Below are 23,762 nucleotides of genomic sequence, written 5' to 3'. Positions count from 1 at the left end.
TTTCATTAGCACAACTGTGGAAGCAAATTTTCAGAAATCGCTGACTGCCAAAAGCCGGCTAATAGACCTTTTAAATACTCAAAAACCGTGTGGATAGCACATCTGTACGTTAAGTATTCTCTACAAGTCTATAAAAAAGTATTTTCATGAATGTTAAAACATACTTTTCTATTGGCACTATCTCGCCGAACTGCGCATGTCTTCAGCTGTGATGCTGATGATGACAAAATACCGACGTATCCCTTTACAAATAACACATAACAGAACCAAATATTGTAATACAAAATGTAAAAAGTCCAATCTAAGCAGATTGTCAATTAAGGTTCAATTAAGTAATGGAGAGCTGGGCTGGGGCAGAGGCCGGCAGGGTAGCTGCTCCGGGAGCAGGCCTGGCACCCCTGTGCTTGAGGACTTCACGGGTCCAAAACCCGAAGAGACCCGGAAATGTGCTGCCCGACCCGACCCGACCCGGACCCGTCTGTTATTTGAAATCTGGACACACAGACCCGGTTGAACCCGATGGGCACAGATCCCAGCTAATCGCTATTAGCAAGTTATTTTACAAGTTGTGAAAATAAATCTTTGTGTCTTACCTAATGTACCGCTAGTCTCTTCTCTCCGGTACCGGACAGGACAGCTGGGAAAATGACATCCATGTTGCTCGTCTTGCTGATTGAACGCCCGTATAATCCGCTTATTATTTCGGTTCAAAAGTCCACTTGCTGTCACGGTGGCGGAGTTTTTTCGTATCTCGCTACGATAACTTCCACTGTTGGCCCTTTTGATCTGTAATAACGATGGTGGTTCAGTGCCGTCAACGCCCATAATGCACTTCGGTTTACGTCATCTGTCAAACACCGATATGGCGGAATAAGTCCCGCCTTCTAAATAAAAGAGCCAATCGTCAATTGGTAAAGTGACGCGTCACTCGGGTATCACACACAGTGTTAAACAGACGCGGGACCCGAAGTGCAAGAATGGGACCCGAGCCGGATCGGCTGATCGTTTAAAAAATGGGCCCAAACCGGTACGGGTCCCGGGTCCTCGGGTTCGGGTGGACCCGTGAAAGACCTCTACAGCCTCAAGGTAGGATCGTTTGAAAGCAGCTGAAATGAAACAAGGGAGAGCAAGTCTTACTTAACTTTAACAATAGACTTTATTTAATAGTTCTTTCTTGGATTTTTGATAGCACAATAATTTAATATATTTTCCATATTTAGTTAGTCACACCTACGATCACATCGAAGATACATGTTTTTGTACAGGTAGATATCTCACAAAACAGCTTGGTCACGTTAACTAGGCAATGGATTACAATTCAATTGATATATATTCTTTAAATTATTATTTCTTAAATTGAATGCTTTATACAATACACGAGGCGTCAAACAAACAAACACAGTGATCCAAATTTCAGAACATCATATTGCACTACAGAAAATGTACATTCAGATTTCAGTCAACACAGTCATTAAATTAAGAAAACCTCATAGAATAAACTCGACAATCAAATAAAATAACAAAAGCATTTGCAATACTCGGAGACAAAAAAAACTATAAGATATTTAATGCATATTGTTCACACGGGAATGTCTGTCTCGCCTGTGCAGTTCACAAACACACAAAAGCATCAGTTACTGCACAAGACAAAACAGGATAAACTGAAGAAAACAAACTGGATCTGGTAAAGTGAACTCAGTGGTGAACTATTGAAAAATGCAACACCCTAAGATGTTTAACTCAGGGGATAAGAAAAGACCTTCCTTTTTTCAGAAATGTAAATTATAGTGCAGCAGAAGACTGTCTGCATTGCATAATCTCAACAAATGTCCCTGCCTTTACAGATCAAAACAACCAAAAACTTTAAAATCGGTTACATTTGAAGAGCTGAACATTATATATATTTTTTAATTATTGTATATTTATTTTGGCTAGGGTCATTAAACTTCGATAAATAAAGTGTAAACAAATAAACGAACGATACAAAATATACAGTGAGCATTCATCAACACACACAAACGCCAACTACAGGCACAGAAAAAAAACTAACATTTTTTTCCTTTTTTCGTTTAGTTTTTTTCAAAGAGAATAGACAAAAGCTTCACATGTTTCATCATATTAAGTCACTAACTGTACAATACTTTTATTTGGTTTTACAGTTTACGGTACAACTTTTACACGTTTATGCACGCTTGTCACAAGGATTCACTTTCGGATTCACAAGGGGCTCGACGCGAGGGGAGAGTGTATTTACAGATGGCAAAATCCGTTAATTGGGAGGGGGATGGGAGGAATGAGTGTGGGGCCAGAAGAAGCATCTCAGTACAGTGGCCTGGGATTAGAGTTCAGCATAGTGACAGTGTCAAGGCTGTTAAACGTTGCCTATAACAATAAAAAGACAGCATTACGTCCGCTTTCCCCTTAATATTTCTTATTCTTCATCTTCAAAAAACACCTCCTTTTCAACTTTCTTCACGGAGTTGCATCTATCTTCTAAAGGGAAGTTATGGTTGGTAGGGTGGTCTGATATCTTAATATTGAATGATCACGCGCTCAGTTAGCCTAGCCTAGCTTTGGGTTTTCACAAGCCTGCAAATACAGAACAGAAGCTAATATAGAATATTGCATATTTTTATATTTTTTTAAAAATGTTTTGGAATGTATCTTGGTCTGATATGCAAAGGCAGACAGAGTCAAATCCCATGGATTGCAACAACATTCAAAGGTGGCAACAATAGGAAAAGAGTGGAAAATATTCTGTGTTGTACGAATAGATCCAACATCAGATTTATTATTATTAAAAAGACAATTAAACCAATCCCTGTCACAGCCCTCTCTTCCCCTGAGAGTGACACTGGCGCTGTGCTGTTGGCCTACGTCTCTAAAACCTTCAGTTAGAAAATGGACAAACTTCTGTTCAGTCCACTTTGGATGGTGAAGGAAGAAGCAGTCAAAATGATGGTTCTTTTCTTTTAACGGTGTGGTGCACAATCTCCACCACTCAGCTCGCCCTTAAGACAAGCAAGCTGAGTTAATCTGTGAGGACCGTCCCACGATCAGTGTCCCCTACATCAATCTGGGAAATCCCTCCAATATAAAATGTGTAATCTCAGATGTCCTTCTTCAATTACACAGAACAGAGTCCAAACCGTTACGTAAGACCGCTGGGCGTCCTGTCAGTGTCTTCACACTAACCGGTTGACCTCTTCCCTATCGTTTACATGATAAGAGGAGAACCCCCCCCAAGACTTGAGATGATGCCAATTCTAGCCCCGGAGAGCAAGAGCATGGAGTCTCTCGGGGCAGATTGGGGCGAGGAGGGTGGAGAGAGGGAAGGGTAACAGAATGAGAGGAAGGGAAAACAACAGGGGGGGGGGAGCATGGGAAGACGGGAAAGGGGAACTTGGTCATAAAATTACTTGGCATAGGTTTACAAAGCCCTAAAACTGGAGACGCTCACCAATGGAGGGGGAGGTGGACTGGTACCGGTTGGCTGACTGGCTGGCTGGCAGGAGAATTGCAATTCAAAGTTGCCAGGCTGTAAAAGGAGTTTATGTTGTATAGAAGGAATAACTGAGACCGATTTTTATTTCATTTCTGATATGTGTGTGGGGGGGGGGACTGCAGAAAGCAAAATGAACTTGGAATGTTTAATCAACCACTGCTTTTGCTTTCCCTGCAGTCCTTTCAGAAAACCGTTCCCAGATTGCAGGGTGAGAATCGAATGCGCTTGTGGTCTGAGAAATCTCTTTCCTCCTCCTCCTCCTCCTCCTCCTCTGCTCTCGAGCATCCATCCCTTTAGCAGACTGAGCTTTCTGCACCTCACCCAGATGGACATTGCATCAGGTGAATACAGTGGGAACCGAATGGGGAACAAATTCAGGGTTTTTGTGTCTGCAAACACCCCTGCAGAGGGACAGCTCCAGCAGGGACACCGTTTTCTATCGGGTGCTTATTTGCATATCTGGATGAGCTCGGGCAGTAGGGAAGGTGTGGCCGCTAGCTCCTCGCTGGCTGGGTTGGTCGTTGCTCCACTGTGTGGGCAGCCCAGGTTACAGGTTGGCCCCCGTGTTTTCGAGTTCATGTTGTTGGGGTCGGAGGTCAGAGGTCGGGGAGGGGAGCACAAACCACCCAGTACTGGGCATCCCTGAGACATAAATGCGAACTGGCTTATTTCAATGGCAGGTTTCCAGATTTAGGGCTTGGATTCTCATATAGAGAGAGAAACAGAGAGAGGGGAAAATAGAGGGAGGCAGCAACATCATATCCAGAGTAACGACACAGACATTCTACAGGAACTATAGATGTGCAACAACAAGTTTACGATTAGCTATGTGATGCGTGTGGATCACCCCCCATCCCACACACCTCCTCTTCCGCTACTAAATCTTTCGATCACACTGTGATCAAAATATGACCAAGTGTAGACCCAATTATCCCTTCAGGGTAAACTGTTCATCGCCTTCATTCCCTGTGGTGCATCTCTGGAAACTAAACAGCTGTGGCCATTTAACAGACTGAGTTCAGCTCGGGACGCAGACTGCTAAAATCTAATTTGGGTTGAAGCTTGTCCAGTGTGTTTCCTGCATTGCCTTGAACTTACACCAGAAAGCCAAAGACCACTAAGGGACAAGTTTCAGAACAACAGCTGCGAGGAATACTTCAATAGCACTGATACACTGTAGACCAGTGAGAAAAGCTGAGGCCGGCTTTGGTACAGAGTCTGACTGTGTGTTGTACTGTTGTGCCAGTGCATCTATACTAAGTATCAGTAGAATGTGATATTGCCTCCAAAACATTTTGCATTATGGAGAAAATAGCGTAACGTTGGGGAAAATCCAGGGCTCTTTTTTGTGTTTTGTTTTTTCGATTTGATATTATATTTTTTTAAGGAACACTACACTTGTTTGCCAGAGGAGGAAGTGGGGAGCAGGAGGAGAAGCCACACACATTTTCCACAAGCGACGGTAGAAGATGCAAAACAACCCCAAAAAAACAGAACCAAACTAAAAAGAAAAAACATGCTTGTATCAGAAAGGTGGGTAACGTGGTCCTTTATAGGGAGCCCTCTGGAGAAGAATCGGGGACCTGGTTTGTGTGTGTGTGAGGGGGTGGCGATTTAGATTTTTGTTTCTGTTCATCGCCGTGGATGATGCGAATGCGTTCATGATGCCTTTTTTCTTTCGTACAGACGCGGATGGGCGTGCCGCGTCGATTTGGCCAGTTAGAATATTGAAAATGTGTAGTTTCTTGTTTTTTTATTTTCTTGCTTTTTTCCTTCTTCGTCTGTCTTGTCCATCGTGTCTTGTTTTCCGTGCGTCCGCGAGGCTCCATTGGGGGTGGCGGGTGGAGTGGGTGGCGGTGGGGGGATGGAGGAGTGGATGTGCGAGTCCAGGGGCCTTGTGGGGGCACGGCGGGAGGGAGGGAGGGAGGTGATGGCTGGCGGCAATGTGTATGTGGTGGTGTGTCGTTGGCCTCAGTCCGAGAAGAGGCTGGCGAAGGATTTGCGCAGGTTGCGAATCGTCTCGGCTTTCACCTCGTCTTGGCTAAGGCTGGAACGGGGAGCTGCCGTAGTTTCTGGAAGGTTGAAGGCATTGGTAAGAGACTGGGATTTGCTATAAGAAAGAGAACGGTAATAGAGGAGAGGAAAAGACTATTAAAGTCATGCAGCGACCCAGGGATCAGAGAGGGGAGGTGGGTGGGTCTGGCCGGGGCTAAAGGGGGACACACTTACCTGCTGGGACGGGGAGGGGGGGCTGTTGTTTTTAGAGGACAGATGAAAGACCTACAGAGCAGTATTTCACTATCAATGCCAATACCAGCGCCTGCAGCTCCGATTATTAGTAATTACGGTTAGGTGTCAATTGCTTGCATAGGTTTTCAACCTGGTTATAAACTGTCAGGTGCCTGCAGACGTCTCTTGGTCAGCTGCTTCTGGTTTTCTATGCTGGGGGTCCGTGCAACGTCACTCTGAGGAGGGACCCCCGACTCTGTTTTAGCTCTGTAGTGCTGTCCAATGAGAGAGAGAGGCAGGCTTGATTCCGGGCGAGGGGCAGGAAATGCCGAGGGTGGCGTCTCCTGGCACAGGATGCTAGCAGCGGCCCAACAAGACCGATGTAGACACCAGTCACTGCAGGGTCCTTAAGCGATAGCAGTGTGATCAAAATGAATTGATTATTTCGTTTTCATGAAATGCTGCTCAGTAGACCGAGTTTCAGATTTTTTCGGAGAAGATTTACTTTGAAGATTTTGAAACTTGTGAATCGTGAAGGTTTGGTTTGAACCACTTGGTTGAAATCTGTGAGTGTGTGTGTTTCGGGTGGGGGGTAGAGTTGCTCATGTGTTTGGACAAGGGAAGAGAAAAAAAAGAGGAGGGCTGGGGGTGGGGGTGAAAAGTCCAAAGATGCTACAAGCTCTTTATTGGCCAAGTATGGGCAATGTGGAAGCAAAGTCATGCACAACTGTTCGCGCTGGTGGAGATTGTACATCGGAAAACAGCCTTGTTTTGAGTGGGAAGAGACTCAAACCAGGCATTGAGCAGAATCCTTCCACAAACCCAGCCCTAGGCATTTACACTTTCCGGTTAAAAGGTCAAATGGATGGAGACAAGTTCAAATGCAAAACTGAAGGACTGGTGTGTAATTTTCGCAGATGACTGTAGGCTGCTAACAGATTCGTGGCTTTGCAAACCCTCGTGAGAAACACAATCGAAAAGCACCCGTGGGCTCAGCAGAGCAACCGGCCACGGAGGAATAGGCGTTTTCAGTTTTCACTGAGTGGGGTATCGATTTGACCTTTAACCTTGGTGGCCCCGTGAGATCCTGTGGGAATGCAACAAGACATAAAGCCCCAAACTGGAGCGGCTCATCCATGCTGTTTTAAACCCCATCCTCTCCTAGTCATGGCAGTTGTGCATGCTTTACACTTGCATCATGCGTTACTGGCCAGAATAAGTCATGCGGTGGCCCATGCTGTTTATGCCTTTTGGGATTTCCTGACTCCACGTGGGTAAAGTTGGGCCCCTTTCTGAGAATTGCAGCCCCGCCCACATTTCTCCCTCTCACAAGGGACTAGAGAGCTGCAGGAAATCAAACACTTCCAACTAGAGGGAACTTATCAAGATTGATCTGGGGAAATTGTGGACCTTGATTTTCATGACTGTCTGCACCGGCAGGGGTTTCCAATTAAGCAATTGAGGAATAACTTGTACGTGAATTGTAAAAAGAAAGAAAAAGAGGGAATGTTACGATCATACGGTTGTTTCCTGCAGCTCCAGGTAAGCTGAGCAATAGGGCTAAAAATCTGAAAGTCACTAAACAGCAACACACAGTTCAGTCTTGAGACTAAAAGTTCATCGACGACACTGAGCAAAGCAAATAAGTAAACAACACTCAGGACAGCAGAATTGGAGTTCACAAAGTGTGACTTTTGGACAGCAAAATATAGGTAGATGTTTTTATTTATTTTCTTTGATCCTCTCTCTTCTCTAGGAGTTAAAATTGTATTTGTCTATACCCTTCAACAGCCTCGACACAAAATAAAAAGATAGAGCTCAATGCTAGCTCTCCATCATGACAAGGGTTACATCTTAGATATTGACGCTAATAATAAAGGCTGGATTTTACAAAGCACACGAGCTCCAAAGCCCTGTTGACTTTCTACTGATTCAGGTCTGCATCCAGCCTGTGAATTGGGGTCCTAACTGAGAGAGTGTTTTGGTGAGGCAGGGGCCACTCCTGTAGGGAGGGCACTATACACTTTGACCTTTTATACTAGCTTAGCGAGAGAGCTCTGAGAGAGGGGGATGACTGAGGGATTTATATGAGGGAGAGGAGGAGAAGGAGGATGGGGGGGGTCTCCCTTACTTCAACTGAGGGGGGCCGCCCATCCCCATGCTGGGGTGGTCCTGGCTGGGCTTCTGGGGGGGCTGCGGTTTCTGTTGCATGGGGGGCCTTCCTCCCGCCCCCGCCATCCCCAGCGGTCCCCCCTGTCCCTGGGCGGAGGGCCGGGGCTGCTGGGTGGTGGGGGCCATGGGGCGGCCCTGCTGTGGGGGGGGGCCCTGCTGCGGCCGCTGCTGCTGGGGGGGCGGGGGGCCTCCCTGGCTGGGCTGCCGGGGGGGCTGGCCGGGCTGGCGCTGCTGGGAGGGTCTCTGCTGGGGCTGGCCCCCCATGGGTTTGGGCCCAGGCCCGGCCGCTGCCCTCTGCTGCTGCTGCTGCTGCTGCTGGGGGGGGGCCTGCTGCCTCTGCATCTGAGGGGACCCCCCCTGACTCCTCTGGGGGGAGCCCTGGGCCGAGGGGGGGCGTGGCTGCTGCTGCTGGGAGGGGGGCTGCTGGGCCCCCTGTCCCGGCTGTCGCTGAGGAGGGACCCCCCCAGGGCTGGCCTGCCGTGGCTGCGGCTGCTGGAGGGGGGGCTGCTGCGGCAGCGGCTGGGAGGGGGGGTGCTGGGAGCTGGGGCTGGGCGCGCGGTGCTGCGGCTGGGGGGGCGGCTGGCTCAGGCCCTGGAGGGGTTGGCCCTGAGGGGGGGGGCGCTGCTGCGAGGGGGGGCCTTGGCGGCCGGGGGCCTGGGCAGCGGGGGGAGGCTGCTGGGGGCCGCCTACGAGAGAGAGAGGGAGAGAAAGAGAGAGAAAGAGAGGAAGATATAGCAAACAGTATTACCCAAGGTGACACACATGGTATGACAATCACTGGACACGTTCCTCTTAAACACAACAACAGCACTGCACAACAAGCCACAAGCCAAAGCACAAGACAACAGTGGATTGGCCTACAGCTGTCAGTTGAAACTGACGCATCTGAAGCAGGCACAGGGTGGTGGGGAGGCACAGCGCAGCTCACACCCGAGTCTGAGAACCACGCATTGTGCTGCTTGCGTTTCCCGAGTGTGCAGTCGTGCGCTCGTCTAGTTAACAGTGTCATCCTTGGTCCAGGCATTATAAAACCACAATCCCTCCAGCATGGATTTTTTTCCATTACACTCCAGTGTCTCCCCCCTGCCCTGTCTGCCCCCCTCACCCACGCTCACAACCACCACCTCACAACCACCATCTCCACCCTTTCCTGCACATCCGGCCAGATTGGGCAGCTCAGAGTATATACACAGAAACCTAGTCCCCCGTCTCATTACAGGGCCCACCTTAACAGCCCAGTCATTGTACTATATGAACCACTGTCAGTTTTTCCATGACTTTCCCCCAAGATACTTCATTGTTACTCTTTTTTTCTTTTCTTCATTTGGCCTCAAAAGGAAATAAGCAACGTTGATCTTTTTTCCAGGACACTTGAGCTACGTGGAGGCGGTGGAGGACAGCTCAGTGTCAACACAATGACTGATATCAAGTTCTGTGGTTTTCCAAGGGGAGAGAGATCGAGAGTCACTCCCTCTTTCGGCCACTAGAGGGTGATATTTATTATGAGGAAAGTAGCTCCTTTGCAGCACAGTGCTGGGCATCTGAAATTCACCACACTTACTGAAGACCGAAATGTTGTTCCATTTGTTTTCTGTATTGTAGCGTGGTGTTGATATTGTGATCGTTGCGCTTTCAAATGCAAATACAGTTTGATTGGCATTAATCCCTGCAGAACTTCAGTTTGTATTTAGATTGGCAATTGTATGTTGTTTCACGACTTCACTGTCTATGCTGTCTGACCATCTGCCAGTGAAATCATCAACAGTCCCTGATATTGAATAATGCAGAGAGTCAGTCCTATCCAGCATGTATTCCTTACCTTGTGGCGGGGGGCGCTGTTGAGCTGGGGGTCCTTGCTGAGGACCCGTGGGTGGCCTCTGCTGTGCCTGACTTGGCTGGGGAGAAATTGCCTGCTGCACTGGCGGCTGTTTGGATGCGGGAGAGAGACAGATAATGCTTTCACACTGTATATAAGGAGATAAGCCTTCGTAATACACATGAATAACCCCCCCCATGAAATCAAATGTGCAAAAACTGTCACGGCACACATGGGTTTTCACAGGTTCGTTCTACATGTATCCAATGATAAACATGCAGCAGTGTGGAGATCACGGTGCTGAGAGTCAGTTTAACCCCTGGAAGTGGTACCTGGGTGGGCAGGCCAGCAGTAGGGCGAAGGGGTGATGGGATGGGGGTGCGTGGAAGAGTCTGGTTCATCTTGTTGAGGACCAGGTCAGTGATGAGGGTCCGGTCTTCATCCTGTTGCTCTCCAATCAGGGGCATGGAGCAGCCCACAACCTGGGAGGTGGAAAGAGAGAGACGGGCACTCTGGGTTCATAACACAATATATACAGTGTATGCCACAATTACGACGTACAATCAAGGTAAATATTTCTGTCAATATTATTGTTCTTTATTGTTATATTGCCATAATATATATAATTATTTTAACATTATCACAATACTGCCACAAGGCTATCTGGTAAGCTGGCAAATCCCTGTTCAAGCCAGGGCTCTATAAGCACTGGTCCTGCGAAACCCAACTGGCTGCAGGATGATGACCTCTCACCTCGATGATGTAGTCCTTGCCATCTTTGCCATGCAGGGCTTCCACAGCACACATGTCCAGCCCGCCGAAAATCTCTGAGCAGGAGTCCACCCACTGCCGATACCTGAGAGAGAAGATGGAGGGGGGGAGGGGGGGAGCAACATAAAACATCAAGCCAACACTAAAGCTACATTTTGAATGAAGGTTGCATTTTTAGTGCAGCAGAAAATGGCTCATCCCTGGACTCCCAGAATGCACCTCACCTGTCAGACATGGCCACTTGCTCAAGCATGGCAGAGCCCGTATTGGTTTTCCAGTTTCCGGAAATGGACGTCCTCCTGTCGAAGAACAAGATGGGTTAATAGTTGACCAAACCAGCATTGTATTGTTGCCCAGTTTCTCCACCGGGGCCCGCCAACCGTGTTCCCTGTGAAGCCGTCCATCAAGGTTCTGGGGATCACGATCGACGGGACCAACATGGGCACCCGGAGCTGGGAGGAGGCTTTATCTAAAGTCCAAAGAAAGATCCACGGCTGGAGCACAAGGACCTTGACGATGGCCGGTAAGGTGCTGGTCGTAAAGGCCATCCTCTTCCCAATACTCCTCTACGTAGGAATGATCTTCCCCCCAGACAAGGTTGGCGCAAAACTAGTGACCAGGATCATATCTCGGTTTGTCTGGGGGAGCAAAATGGAGAGGCTGAGTGTAAATGGTGAAGGGTACCCTGGATGGAGGCAGGGGGGTCCCGGACGTTGTGCGGCTGATAAAGGCGCAGGGGCTGGCCTATGTGGTCAAGAACATCCAGGCTGCTGGCAAGAAAGTGAGTTTTATGAACCGCTTTTATTTTGCCAGCAACCTGAGACCTTTCGGCCTCTGCGCCATGGATAACACCAGGCCGCACTCGTTGGATCCCCCGCTGTTCTACAGGGCGCTCCGAGCCTTTGCGCTCGAAGTAGGCCTCCATAAAGTCGTGCTGGCCTCCTGGGATTATAAGACCATCTGTAGCCAGATGAGATCTACCCAGGAGACCAGCCGGATAGAAGATTTCCCTCCCGAAACCTGCCGGTTTATCTGGGCTAACGCTACGCACGTTTGCCTCACAAATATGCAGAAAGATGTCTCCTTCGATGGCTGTGAGTCGGTGTCTCCCCACCCAAGTGTTCATGCACAGAAGGGGCATAGCTCCTTATGACATCTGCCCCTACAAGGGTTGCCTGGGGAAGGAGACGGAGGCTCATATCTTTAGGGATTGCCCCTCTGCCTGCAGGGTCTGGCTCCTGTTTTCTCCGTTCCTCCACAGGTTTGCCGTTCCTGTGCGGGCGACCGCCCAGCAGATCCTATATGGTCCAGCCAGGGGATTGACATCTCCCACCCTGAGGTGCTGGTGGCGTGTCGTCTGCGCAGTGAAACAGGCCCTGTGGGAGGGACGGAACATCTGCCTATTCAACAAGCAGGAGCTGGACCCAATTGTCATCGCGCGGAGGGGCATGGTATTTATTAGGGATTACGTCAATCTGGAGGTCCATCAGAGGGGCAAGGAGGAAGCCTTTAAGAACTGGCAGATACAAGATCTGGGGGAGCTCAGGATCCCGTGATGGGACCCACCTCCGGGGACGGCCATCTCCCCCTGCTGGAGCCCGAGTCCAAGATCTTTTAACCTTTTTATGAAAAGATAGGTTTTTAAAAATGAATTTTAAAAATCGAATTTTAACTGTTTTTAAAGATTTAGTTGTTTTTAAAAGCATTATTATTTTTATTTTTTTTGGTTATGTTTTATTTTTTTGTCAAATACATTGACCGTTTGGATTTAATTTTAAATGCATCGGACTGTTTTGGTTTGTTTTTTATTTTTTCGTTTTATTTGTTTTTTGCTTTGTCCGGTGCATTTTCAGTTATTTTCATTGTATTTGACTCCTTTGTTGGTAGCAGTTTGCCTTAATCACGTTTGTTTTGTTTAAGCACATGTTTATTTGAGTTTAAGTAATTGTTTATGCTAATCACTTTAAGATTTTAAAATTTTTAAGTGATTTTAAGAATTTATTTAAAAAAAATTAATCACAAGTATTAAAATTTGTTTTGATTGTTTTTATTATTGTAATGTAAAATACTCATACCAATAAAACAGTAAAACAGTTTCTCCACTTCAGTGCTGGGTGCTTTTACAATGTCAGTCCCAACTTTTGAGGCATTGACTGTCCTGCTGTGATCCAAGTGGAGAAGTGAATTTAAAGGAATTCTGAAATAGAAAACACTTCTAGGGAAGCACGTCTAAACACAAACTACCCCGGCTATCTTGTTAAAGATGTGGGATCATTCCAGAACAGTTATGGGATTCCAGGAATAATACATTCCCAGTAGATTTGTTTTATTCTGTTCATAATCATTCAAATTCAGTGTATTTCCATGAAGTCACATGATTTTATTTTTTGTCTCAAAAAGTTGCCAAACAACCCATGAAAATTCACTTCACCTTCAAATTCACCAGAGTTCAAACTGTATACATATATCTCTTTATAGTAAAGCCCAGGGTACTTGTGTGGTCTGTCTCTGTGTGGCACGCTATCGAAAGACCTTGTAAAAACTGTTTTTCATACTACTGGTTTCTTCCATCTATTCTACAGCTACAGCCCATTCAGGTTGCACAGGTAGTCCAGCTCCTCCAGGATGGCACATCCATACGTGCCGTCGCAAGAAGGTTTGCTGTGTCTCCCAGTACAGTCTCAAGAGCATGCAGGAGATACCAAGAGCCAGGTCGTTACACGAGGAGAGCTGGACAGGGCCGTAGAAGGGCATCAACCTAGCAGCAGGGCCGGTATCTGCTCCTTTGTGCAAAGGAGGAACAAGAGGAGCACTGCCAGAGCCCTACAAAATGACCTCCAGCGGGCTACTGCTGTGCATGTTTCTGACCAAACAAGTCAGAAACAGACTCCATGAGGGTGGCATGAGGGCCGACGTCCTCTAGTGGGACCTGTGCTCACAGCCCAGCACCATGCAGCTCGATTGGCATTTGTCCCTTTGAATAGCCTGTGCTGCCGAGATTGTATCTGCTGAGCCACCTATTTTAGTATCATCTGCAAATTTGACAAGTTTGCTAACTATCCCAGAGTCCAGATCATTAATATAGATTAGAAAAAACAAAGGCCCTAGTACTGATCCCTGTGGAACTCCACTAACAACCTCACTCCACTCAACTCCTCTAATTGACACCCTCTGTTTCCTATACATCAACCAGTTCATAATCCATCTACTTACATTACCCTGAATGCCTACAGCTTCCATTTGAGGAAAAAACCTCTGTGAAATACTCATTTAGAACATTTGCCACATCTTGTTCGTTTTCTAAGATACCTCCATTTTTGACCTTTATCTGTTTCACTTCCTCCTTTATTAACCTCTTGCTGGTGTAGTATTGAAAAAAGCTCTTTGCATTAATTAGTTTTAGCTCCAAGAACTGTTTCTTTCTGTTTCCCTCTTTACATTCCTGAACATCTCTTTGCAGTTCTATATATTCTTTGCATTTTGATTTGTCTCTATCCCTTTGGTATGTGCTATACAACATTAAGTTTTGGTACAAATCTTTGAAAATCAGAATCTGTATCCAGTGTGCTCCAGTCTAACTCTTCTAAGTGCCGCCTCATACCTTCAAGGTTTGATTTTCTAAAATTGTAGACAATTGTTTTAGACTTGGTCCTTGTTTTTTGAAAGAATGCCTCAAAGCTAAACATACTGTGATGACAGTTCACCATTGGTTCTCTAACTAGTGTCCCTCTGACTCGATATTGGTCATTTGAAAATATAAAATCAATGCATGCACTTTCTCTGGTTGGTTGCCTGACACATTTTGTTAGAATTGAGTCAAGGGTTTGGCATGAGTGTCCCTGTGTCCCCAGGTTGCCGATGGTGAAGTTGTGAAAAATTGTGTCTTCAGAGTGAAATCATGTTTACAAGAACAAAAGGGCAGGCGCATCTGGGATTGGGTGGAAAGCGGTTCAACGCTGCCATCTGAAGCTGTAATCCGTCGACACAGGACTTTTGTGGGAAAGGGTTTATTTTTTTTTATTTTTTTTTGTATAAGCGTGTGTGACTGAGGGCAGACTGGGACCCTGGTTGACTGCATCTTCTGTGAGGGGGAGAGGGAGCTAACCTTGTCTGGAATTGCAATTTGTGTTTATTTCTCAGGAACCTGGTAAACGCTTGGGGCATCACAACTGGGAACAATATCATAAAAATCAATTCCGGGATCCAGAGCTCAATTTGACACATTTTTAATTATATTTTCTTAAAACAAAAGCCACTACGGATATTGCTTCTGCCACACCCAGGCCAGTGAAGCTCTAGCTAGTGTTCACACATATGCAGAAGTTTATTGCCTGTTGCAGGAAACTATTTAAGTTTCCTTTTAGCTCTCTTCTCAAGTGTGACTTCTCTCCAGTACAAATGTACCTTGTTAAATTTAGTTTTATACATCACAGTTTTTTGTTGGGAACCACTTTCTACTTATAAATAAAACAAAACAACAGGCTGCAAGTGTAATTTGTGATCTGCGGGGAGGGCAAAGATCAGCCCTCATCTCATATAATGCAGTCCATCTGTGGATTCTCTCTGGTGAAACTCGTTGACTGAGGGCAGAAAAAAGGCGAATTAACGTGAAAGGAAAAACAAAACTAAACAAAGTGGATTCATATAACATCTCACAGCTGGGCTGCATCACAGGCCCTCTTTTAAAATAAGCCAAACTAGACAAAGGATCTTCTAATCTTCTATGGCGGGACTCGGACCCCTTTTCCTGAAAGTGAACACACAGATTTTCCTGAACTGGTTTTGGTGGGGGGTGGGGGGTCATGGGGCGGTCGACAGAAATTCCCAGAGAGGCGAGGTCTCAAGTGGACGTCATCGTAGACGCAAGAACGATTATTATGATGGTGATTTTTATCATGACATTTATTTAGTGTTATTATTTATTATATAATACTGCTATAGCTCTTATTTGCCGTCTAACAAGTGATAAATACTAGTCATACACACAGCTCTCCAGCCACCTATATATTTGCCATAAGGAAGACAGATTGGACAGGGCACTGACGACACGCACTCCACACTGTGATTTAGATGCTTTTGTCTTTCTGGCGTTGTCTCTCTCTCTCTCTCTCTCTCTCTCTCTCTCTCTCTCTCTGTCTTTACTGCACTGCAGAGCCGAAACAATCCTGTGAAGAGCAACAGTAAAAAATAAAAAAAGCCGTCGCCTCAGCCACAGAGGTCTCGTGTTTCTGCTCGCACTGCAGCACTTCAGGAAAGGGGGACGCATGTCAGGAAAGTGAAAGACTGGTGATTCAGTGGTGATGTCCAGATTAGCTGGGCTGTTGCACCACCGTGGAGGGAGACGTTCGAGCCGAGGCGGTGACACACTGAGGAAGCGATCACAGTTGTCCCCGCACCATTTCCAAAGAACGCAAGAGGATGTCGAATATTTGAAGGTTTACTGAGTATTTAATAATATTAAATGGGTTAATGGGTATTAACACTGAATGGAGTTTCAAAGTTTCAAAACATTTCATAACCTTAAGTTTAAAAAGGTTTGCAAGGAAATTTGTAATATTTAGGTTTACATAAAGTTTACAATACTAATGGTTTTGGAAGACAGGTGTATGCAAACAAAAAATAAACTAAATGTAAACCGTAAACAAACAAAAATTTTCAACGTGTAAACTTGTTCGGTATAAAATTATATGTATCAATCTACTACTTCCATAGAAATTATATTCAAAAGTAACAAAAAAAAACAGGAATGAAAATGAAATTATTATTATTATTGATTTCATTCTTAGCACTTGCTTGGGATTGTAACTCCAGGAATGGACCTGTGTAACGTGTGAACAACACTGCTGTGTGACAATCAGAGAACGTTAATGACGCTATGGGTTTCCACAACAAAAACATCAGAAACAAAATACAACTGCAACCTCACACAACATTGCCAGAGTGAAATTAGTTCATTTTACAAACCGAGGTACTAAAGAGAATGAGTAGCTCACGACACGAGGAGTGAATGTATAATTTCTCTGACCACAAAAATGCACTTTTCCCATCATACGAGAGTTGCACTACAGATGATTTACCAAGATGGAATGTTTTTCATTTAATTGTTGTTTCTGTGCTGATAATGAAGGAAAAATCCTAGAACCCAATACCACCTCTGCACTAATTATCAGGCTTTGGGAAATTTCACTGAGCTTGTATACTGCAGTCTATGGCTGAAGAGGAGGCCCTATTCCTGGAAATCTTCTGTTCTCCGTCTGGCAGGTGTATCGGTTACTCAGAACAATTTTGGAAACTGTAATTAAACAATTACACAAACCCCTGGTGGCATTTCCAGATAATGTTGTTTGAGAAAACTAACTGTAACACTGCAATATCCCTAATTCTTACAACCCCATGTTTTGTGAAAAGTTTAATTTCATTGTGAAATCCCTCTTTGTAAAAAGCACTCTGAGATGCAAAGGTATGAAAAGGCGCTGTGTAAACTACAACTCATTGCCTTTAATTGAATAAATTAAAAAAGGAGAAAGTATTAATCATAATCCTCTCAGTGTGCAGTGGTTTGTGGTTTTGGTGGTAGTGGATTCAGATTGCTCTTTACAGTGTGGAGAAATATTACAAAGAAACTGGATTATCACCAATCTCTTCCCAAACAAGACTCGCCCTTTCATTTCCGTCTGACTATACTCCAGATATGTGATATCGAGCCAACTGGGAGTCAGTGTTGACTGTTTAAAGACGGCCCGTTGTAGTCACAGAAATGTGGGGATGTCATCCTTGTAAAAGCGGCAATGCCCGAACCGCTGTGGAGGGTGTGAACAGCATTACGAAAAAGCCTTCATCGCTGAAAGACCTGAGGTCTTGTATTTAAATACAATAAGACATATCAGCTCTGCATAAATATTCAAATGTATAAGAATATGTATCTAATTCTTTGAATAGAATATGTAAAATATTGTTGTATAGTTCTGTCTGTCTGTCTGTCTGTCTCTGTCTCCCCTCCCCCTGCACAGCCACTTTTCTCTCTTTGTCTGGTTCCACGTGCAAAAACATGTGTAACAAGGCTGCGTCCCAAATCGCACACTTGCTCCTACACCCTTTGACAAGTGTACACTTAGCGTGACGTTGTGCTGATGTCACAGAGTGCACACTTGAGTGAGGAGGGTGTAGGTGAAGCTAAAAGCGCTCAATGGGACACACTTCAGTGTCAGCATTCAGGGCCTTTACCTTTGTCTGAAAAAGTACCTACGCAGTCTTGTCATCTGTCTCTGTATTTAATTAAAATAATAATAATAATAATATTAATAATAATAATAATAATTTTGAAATACATTGTTCGTTAATATCACCTCCTAGTTTTATAGGATACTACTTCAGTAATTAATTGATAGGTTCCGAAAAGTGTTTTGGCTGAAATATCTAATCATATATTTAAATCATGATTATATAATAATTTTATATTATCTATCTATGTATTATAATTTCCTTGATACATAATTTAACAATATCTACAACTGTCTAGCTAGCATTACATTACATTTATATACACCCGCTGCTGCCATATTTTCCCAACTGACTCTGCCTTTAATGCACAGAGTTCTGGGACTTAAATACTTCCGCATAAGTGCGCTCTTTTGATCACTCCGCCGAAGGGAGCACTGAAGGACAAACAGCTCGATTAGGCTCCTTCACTCGCTCCCTGAGGGACTGGGACACCCATTAAGATGACCACCATAGTATATCTGCCCCGCAAGGGAAGGGAACGAGGGAACAAGTGTGTGATTTGGGACACAGCCAACTCTCTTCCCCCTACAGTCTTTTCCGTATCCCAGAATGCTTTGCGGAGGAAGCGGTGATGTCGCTCCGTTGTTTTTTGTAACCCTACCCTCCAAAGCAGGAAGAGGAAGTAGAGGAGTGAGGGCTGATTGGACATTATTCACCTTTTGTTTAGAACTATATAAAATGTAAAACCCGGAAGAGAACTTTAAGAAGCTGTTTGAACACGGGACTGCCCCGCGTTTGCTCTGTTGTTCTTCCGAGCCGGCCTGAATAAAGACTTCTTTTCCATTTGCAACACAACTCCTGTGCTGCCGGTTTCGTCCTTTAAAGAGGGTTTCTTCAATTGCAAAGCAAAATACACCCTTGTGCTTCTTTAACACCTTTTCTCAAAAATATTTGGAAAGGGCCAAGTACCACAAGATCTTCAGCTGAATCTCTGGTTCTCATGTATAAAATACTGTCTGTTATTTTCAGCCTCACTTTTATTTTCCACAACCATAAAAGGTCAGGGTTTTTGCATAGATCTTTCAGCACTGTCATGTCATAGACCTGGATTGCAGATGTTATCCGTTTTGAGAGCAAGCAGTTCCAAACTCTAGTGACATCAGGGAAGGATAAGAAGCTGGCCAACAAAGTCATTTCTAAAACCTCACTTTTCCAAATAATACCTATGCTTTTTTCTAGGGGTGTGTATCTTTCCCTCTATGACGATTCGATAAGCATCTAGATACTCTGTCACCGATACGATACAGGAAAGATACGTTTAGAAACATTAATGATTCAATATGATTCGTTTTAGCTCTGAGTCAATTTGATGCGATACAATATGATTCGATTCGGTTCAATTCAAAGTAGTTGGATTTAGAAATACATTTAAAATAATTAAATTCACGCCATCCAGCTAATTGGTAGAAATGAACTGGCTATTTCCCATACAATTATTATGGCCAATTTAACAGGTAGCAAAGTACAAGTCTACACATTTATATTCTGAGGTTCTCAAAGGTAAAAAAGACTGAATACCTGTAGGACTAGAAGATTTCTACCCTGAAGATTTTGTGTGGAATTGATATTGTAATCATCATCCTGGCTTAATCTGAATGAATTTTCATTTTCTTCTCAGATCTGTATTAATATGTTTGCGATTATTATTGTATTGAACACATGCATTTTAAATGAAACCGCAGTGTATTAAACTCTCAACTTGTTTCAGTTCAGAGTACTGTACTTTTAATAGAGATAAGTATATGTGTGTGTGTGTGTGTGTGTGTGTGTGTGTGTGTGTGTGTGTGTGTGTTTAGTTTTAGTTTTGGGGTGAATAGTAGATGCTGTCAAAAAAAAGTTGAAATCGAAGTAAAACAGATACAAATTAATGCAAAATCACTGAGGTATCTTTGCTATAAGCATGAAAATAAGAGCCACACCTGTCCAGGTTTGAGTTCTCAGTCAGTCTGTTCACAGTGATTCCAGTGGAGAGACGCCGTGCAAGCCCGGGGACTCACAGCACAGAGCCGAGCAGCCAATTTATATTGTATTTTTGTGAGCTTTTCACAAACGTTTTTACAAACGTTTTACGATTCAAAAGTATTATTTTAGGAGAAGCCAATGACAACAATCTGCAATTGCTGTATCGGTTTGTTGGCCAGTTTCTGATGAGCGGATCGATATTTGACCGGTTCCCTAATAAGTGTGGACTGGATTGGGGAATTTGAATTGATGCAGTCGTATCTGAAACAGCCGGACTGGCACATCGATTCGAAATTGGTGAATCATTACACCCCTACTTTTTACAAACATGGAAACCAAAGCGATTTGGATTTGGATTTACAAGGGTGACCACATGACACAGGGACACTGTGAGACAGGACGGGATTTCAAAGTACCAATATTAACCTGAGAAGTCTGTAATGCTTAACTTACTCAGTGACCACTTTCACATTTAGGGCAACTGTCAAACCCTATATACTATGTCAAACTATATAACTATGAGGTTATATGGCCTCTCTAGGCTTTGCCTCTCACTTTGCAAACAAGTTCTTATCCCACCTCCTCTGAAAGAATCACACCGTAATTCCCTTTACTGTAAGTCTGGCGTGTGTGAGGGTTCGGGGCCAGGTCCGGACGAGGTGGAACTCACATGTAGGCCTTGTAGTTGTTCCCGATCTTCTGGATACGGACATCGTACTTGGCGTCGATGAAGGGCTCCGACGTGGCGTAGGTCTTGGTGAGTGCCACCACGCTGGCAATGTCCTGGAAGTCATAGTGGTTGTCCACTTTCACCTGCGGCGCAGGCAGAAAAGGGGGACACAATCACTGCACCGGAACAGCACAACAGCACCGTAACCGGGCAGCCCTGTGTCGCTCTTTTTGATTTAATGAAAGTCTACTACAGGTTTATGGCATGGCTTTAACACCCAGTATCCTGCGGCTCTGTTGTCTACACTAGAGCAGGACAGCGCTGTTACTGGCAGGTGTTGAATGGTAACAGCTGGGCTTTTGGAGAGGGAAAATGAACTGTATTATTATCAGGAGCTGTTTAGCAGGTTTGTGTGAGAGTGAGTCTAGGGAGTGAACTGTGCATCAACTTTTATTTTCTAATAGGGCGTCAGTTTTGTGGTGCTCTAGAGACACAAGGAAGTTTGGAGATTGGTCCAGGGTGACACAAGCTGAGGCTAGTTGTCAGGTCAGGAGCTTGAATCCTATCTGTTGTCCACCCGAGTTTATAAACAAAATTACGCTTGAATTGTGGATTAAAGGAAAGTAAGGCAATCAAAAGTCTTCCAAATACTAAGACCAGAGCAATTAAGCATAAGAAAATCCAGGAGGTCAGGGTGGGAGAGGAAGACCCGCTCAGTGGTTTATCTTACCTTGCCCATTCCCGAGTGAGCGTGTCCCATCTTCACCACCACAGGGAATCTGGGAGTGGTGATCTGGAGGGGAAAGGAAAGGTAACAAATGAATTCTCCCCAGGAGACAAAGCTATCGAGCCACTCTCCTGTCCTACGGTGGCTTTAAACACCTATTCCCTGATATTACGCGGTCCTCGGGAGCCAAAAACTCTTCCCACATTACAGGTACAACCACGTTATATTGAATCTGCTTTGGCCTCAAGCATTTCCCTGTAGTAATAGTCAGCAAATCATTTTTGTTATAACTAACACGGTGTATACAGTAAATAAATCTGCTCTACAATGGTTACATATTACAACACTTATTTTATAAGCTTAGTTAAATGATATTGTAACATGTGAAGAGTGTACCCCCCATTGAATAGTGCTGCATGGGGTGTTATAGGGCAAGTCGTATGTGATTAGTCTCAGTGGGGACTAATTCCTCTTGCATATCGTCGGAGGGGGAGTATATATAGAGGTTCTTGAGTGGTTTTGAGGAGTCCCAGAGAGTGGAACTGCCCCATTGCTGTCCCTCTGTCTGTGATAATAAAGCCCTGCTCGCATTGAGGAGGTGTGTCAGAGTCCTTATTCAGGGCACGTTACAATACAGTGTATTAACAACACATGTACTAAACACTGCTAAATGCTGCCACGTGAGCCCGGTTTCATAAAAAATATTGTAAACAAAAAAAATAAAGTTGAGAAAAATGTTGAGATCAACATCAAAAATAAAACAATTGAAAGCAAAATGTATAGAATTGTAAACAAAAATAATGATATCAAAAGCAAAAAATAAAGCGGCACTGAGACTTGTGAAAGTCGTGTAGTGTGAGGCTGGCTAGACCCCACTGCAGTGAAGCTGAAACAAGGAGAAGTTGTTTGTAACAATATTTAATCATTTTAATAGAGAGGTCTGACTTATACTGAATATACGAGCTAGAGCCAAGAACCAGACAGGGTCATCACAAAGACAGCAGAGAGGAATGTATCTGAACCCAACTGGGAAATAAAGACTAATAGTGTTGTTTTATGTTTACATGATCTGAAAACAAATCCAGAAAGTTGCACAGTTGAAGAAAGTGATCTGATTCAAAGTAGGTTTTGCTGACGTTGCCCAGCAGTTGTGCAAGTTCCTCATTTTCAGAAAGTTGCAGTGAAGATGCTGCATTCATTAACGTAGAGGAAACGGGCCGACCTAATAAAATACCCACTGATTGCACACCCTGGGGTCACCCCACGACCTGCACACTCGGCTCCGTGACCCTTTCAACTGCGAGCTCTGTGCCCGGGTCCTCACTGCACACCGAGGTTAGCTGTGCTCGCATTAGCTAAAGACAAATATTATGCTTATGTTGGATTATATTGTTTATAAGAAATTGCTCATTTATTTTGACTTTTTAAATATTTGTTTGTCCTTGTATGTGTCATAAATTCCACCTAATTTCAGTATAATAGTGGCTAAAACTATTTACAATTAGTGGAATATTGCTTTAAATAGCAAAACAAATAGACCCCCCACCCAACTTGGAAACGTCTACAAGTACAATGGAGTTAGTCTTTGAAGTGGGTCTGGGTCACAGCAGCCTCAAAGGATAGTGTTTTGACTGTTGAAACAGCTGTTTCTTTTTTGGCAGGTTGCATTCACAATGGAAAACTGGATAATTAAAATAATATTGCATTTGTTTATTTATGCATTCATTGATTTATTTATTTAAATTCACTGAACTATTTATTTAAATTCACTGATCTATTTATTTTTATTTAACTTTTGTGGTGTCAATTATTTGTTTACTTTTATTTGGTGGAACTATAGGGGGAGAGAGAGAAAGATTAAAAAAGCAGAGATTAAAGATGGTCTCTGTATTGTGTCCATTTTCTGTTAGTGATCAGAGATACGCTTTCTTATTTTATATAGATATAAATTTTGAAAATCTTGCAGAAACCTTCCAGAAATATCAGTAGTGATTTCCTGGACTGTCCCTTGGCATTCATTAAAAAATGTACAGAGAGAAAATAAAAAGGAAGTCTGCAGTTCAAGGTACTTAAATCTCTCACAAGACAGCTTGCCGTAAACAAGGCGCTGTGTAAACTATTTGCAGCGCACTGGTTGGCAAACTAGTAAAACATGGTTGCAGTGTTAATGGTCCTGTTCTCAATCACTGTCCAGTTCTCCACACTGTACGGTCGGTACTGGGGAAATTATCATTTAGCCCCTGTGGAATATGATTTACTGGGGAACATGATTATTTAGCCCCTGAGATTAAAGTCACTTAATGGGACTGTTAAAAATAAAGTCAAATATAATCATCAAGCTATTTAGAACTAGCTTTAGAAGCACATTTTTTGTAAATTACTGCCTTTAAATTTTAAACACATCTATTTCCAGAATAGAAAGCTTTGTGCCCGAGATCACAAAGGTTTGAACATTACACTTTGATAATATATATTGTGTTTTTGTACTTGGATGCTTTGTAATCAGCCAGTGTTGATCAACTTGACTCACTGCTACAAATTACACATCAAACCTTGTACTTATTTACATGTCATAAACAGACACATCAAAATAAAAAAGGTGTTGAGACATAAAAACATCAAGAATACT

At 44.1% G+C, this 23,762-nt stretch overlaps 1 protein-coding gene across 1 annotated transcript in view; it reads right to left on the bottom strand.

Moving 5' to 3' along the window:
* Positions 1-1,137: 1,137 nt before the first annotated feature.
* Positions 1,138-23,762, bottom strand: part of syn1 (synapsin I) — a 69,165-nt gene continuing 46,540 nt past the window's right edge. The window contains exons 6-13 of the mRNA XM_066709893.1: positions 21,137-21,199; positions 20,407-20,549; positions 10,718-10,792; positions 10,476-10,578; positions 10,055-10,204; positions 9,726-9,831; positions 7,866-8,592; positions 1,138-5,615 (exon numbers count right to left, since the gene is read on the bottom strand). Coding sequence (XP_066565990.1) covers positions 5,477-5,615; positions 7,866-8,592; positions 9,726-9,831; positions 10,055-10,204; positions 10,476-10,578; positions 10,718-10,792; positions 20,407-20,549; positions 21,137-21,199 — 1,506 coding nt within the window. The 3' untranslated portion in view covers positions 1,138-5,476. The remainder of the gene's footprint in view (positions 5,616-7,865; positions 8,593-9,725; positions 9,832-10,054; positions 10,205-10,475; positions 10,579-10,717; positions 10,793-20,406; positions 20,550-21,136; positions 21,200-23,762) is intronic.

The sequence above is a fragment of the Amia ocellicauda genome, chromosome 7, assembly GCF_036373705.1.
Source record: "Amia ocellicauda isolate fAmiCal2 chromosome 7, fAmiCal2.hap1, whole genome shotgun sequence".
Classification (NCBI taxonomy): Eukaryota; Metazoa; Chordata; class Actinopteri; order Amiiformes; family Amiidae; genus Amia; species Amia ocellicauda.
This window is presented reverse-complemented; position numbering and strand designations above follow the sequence as displayed.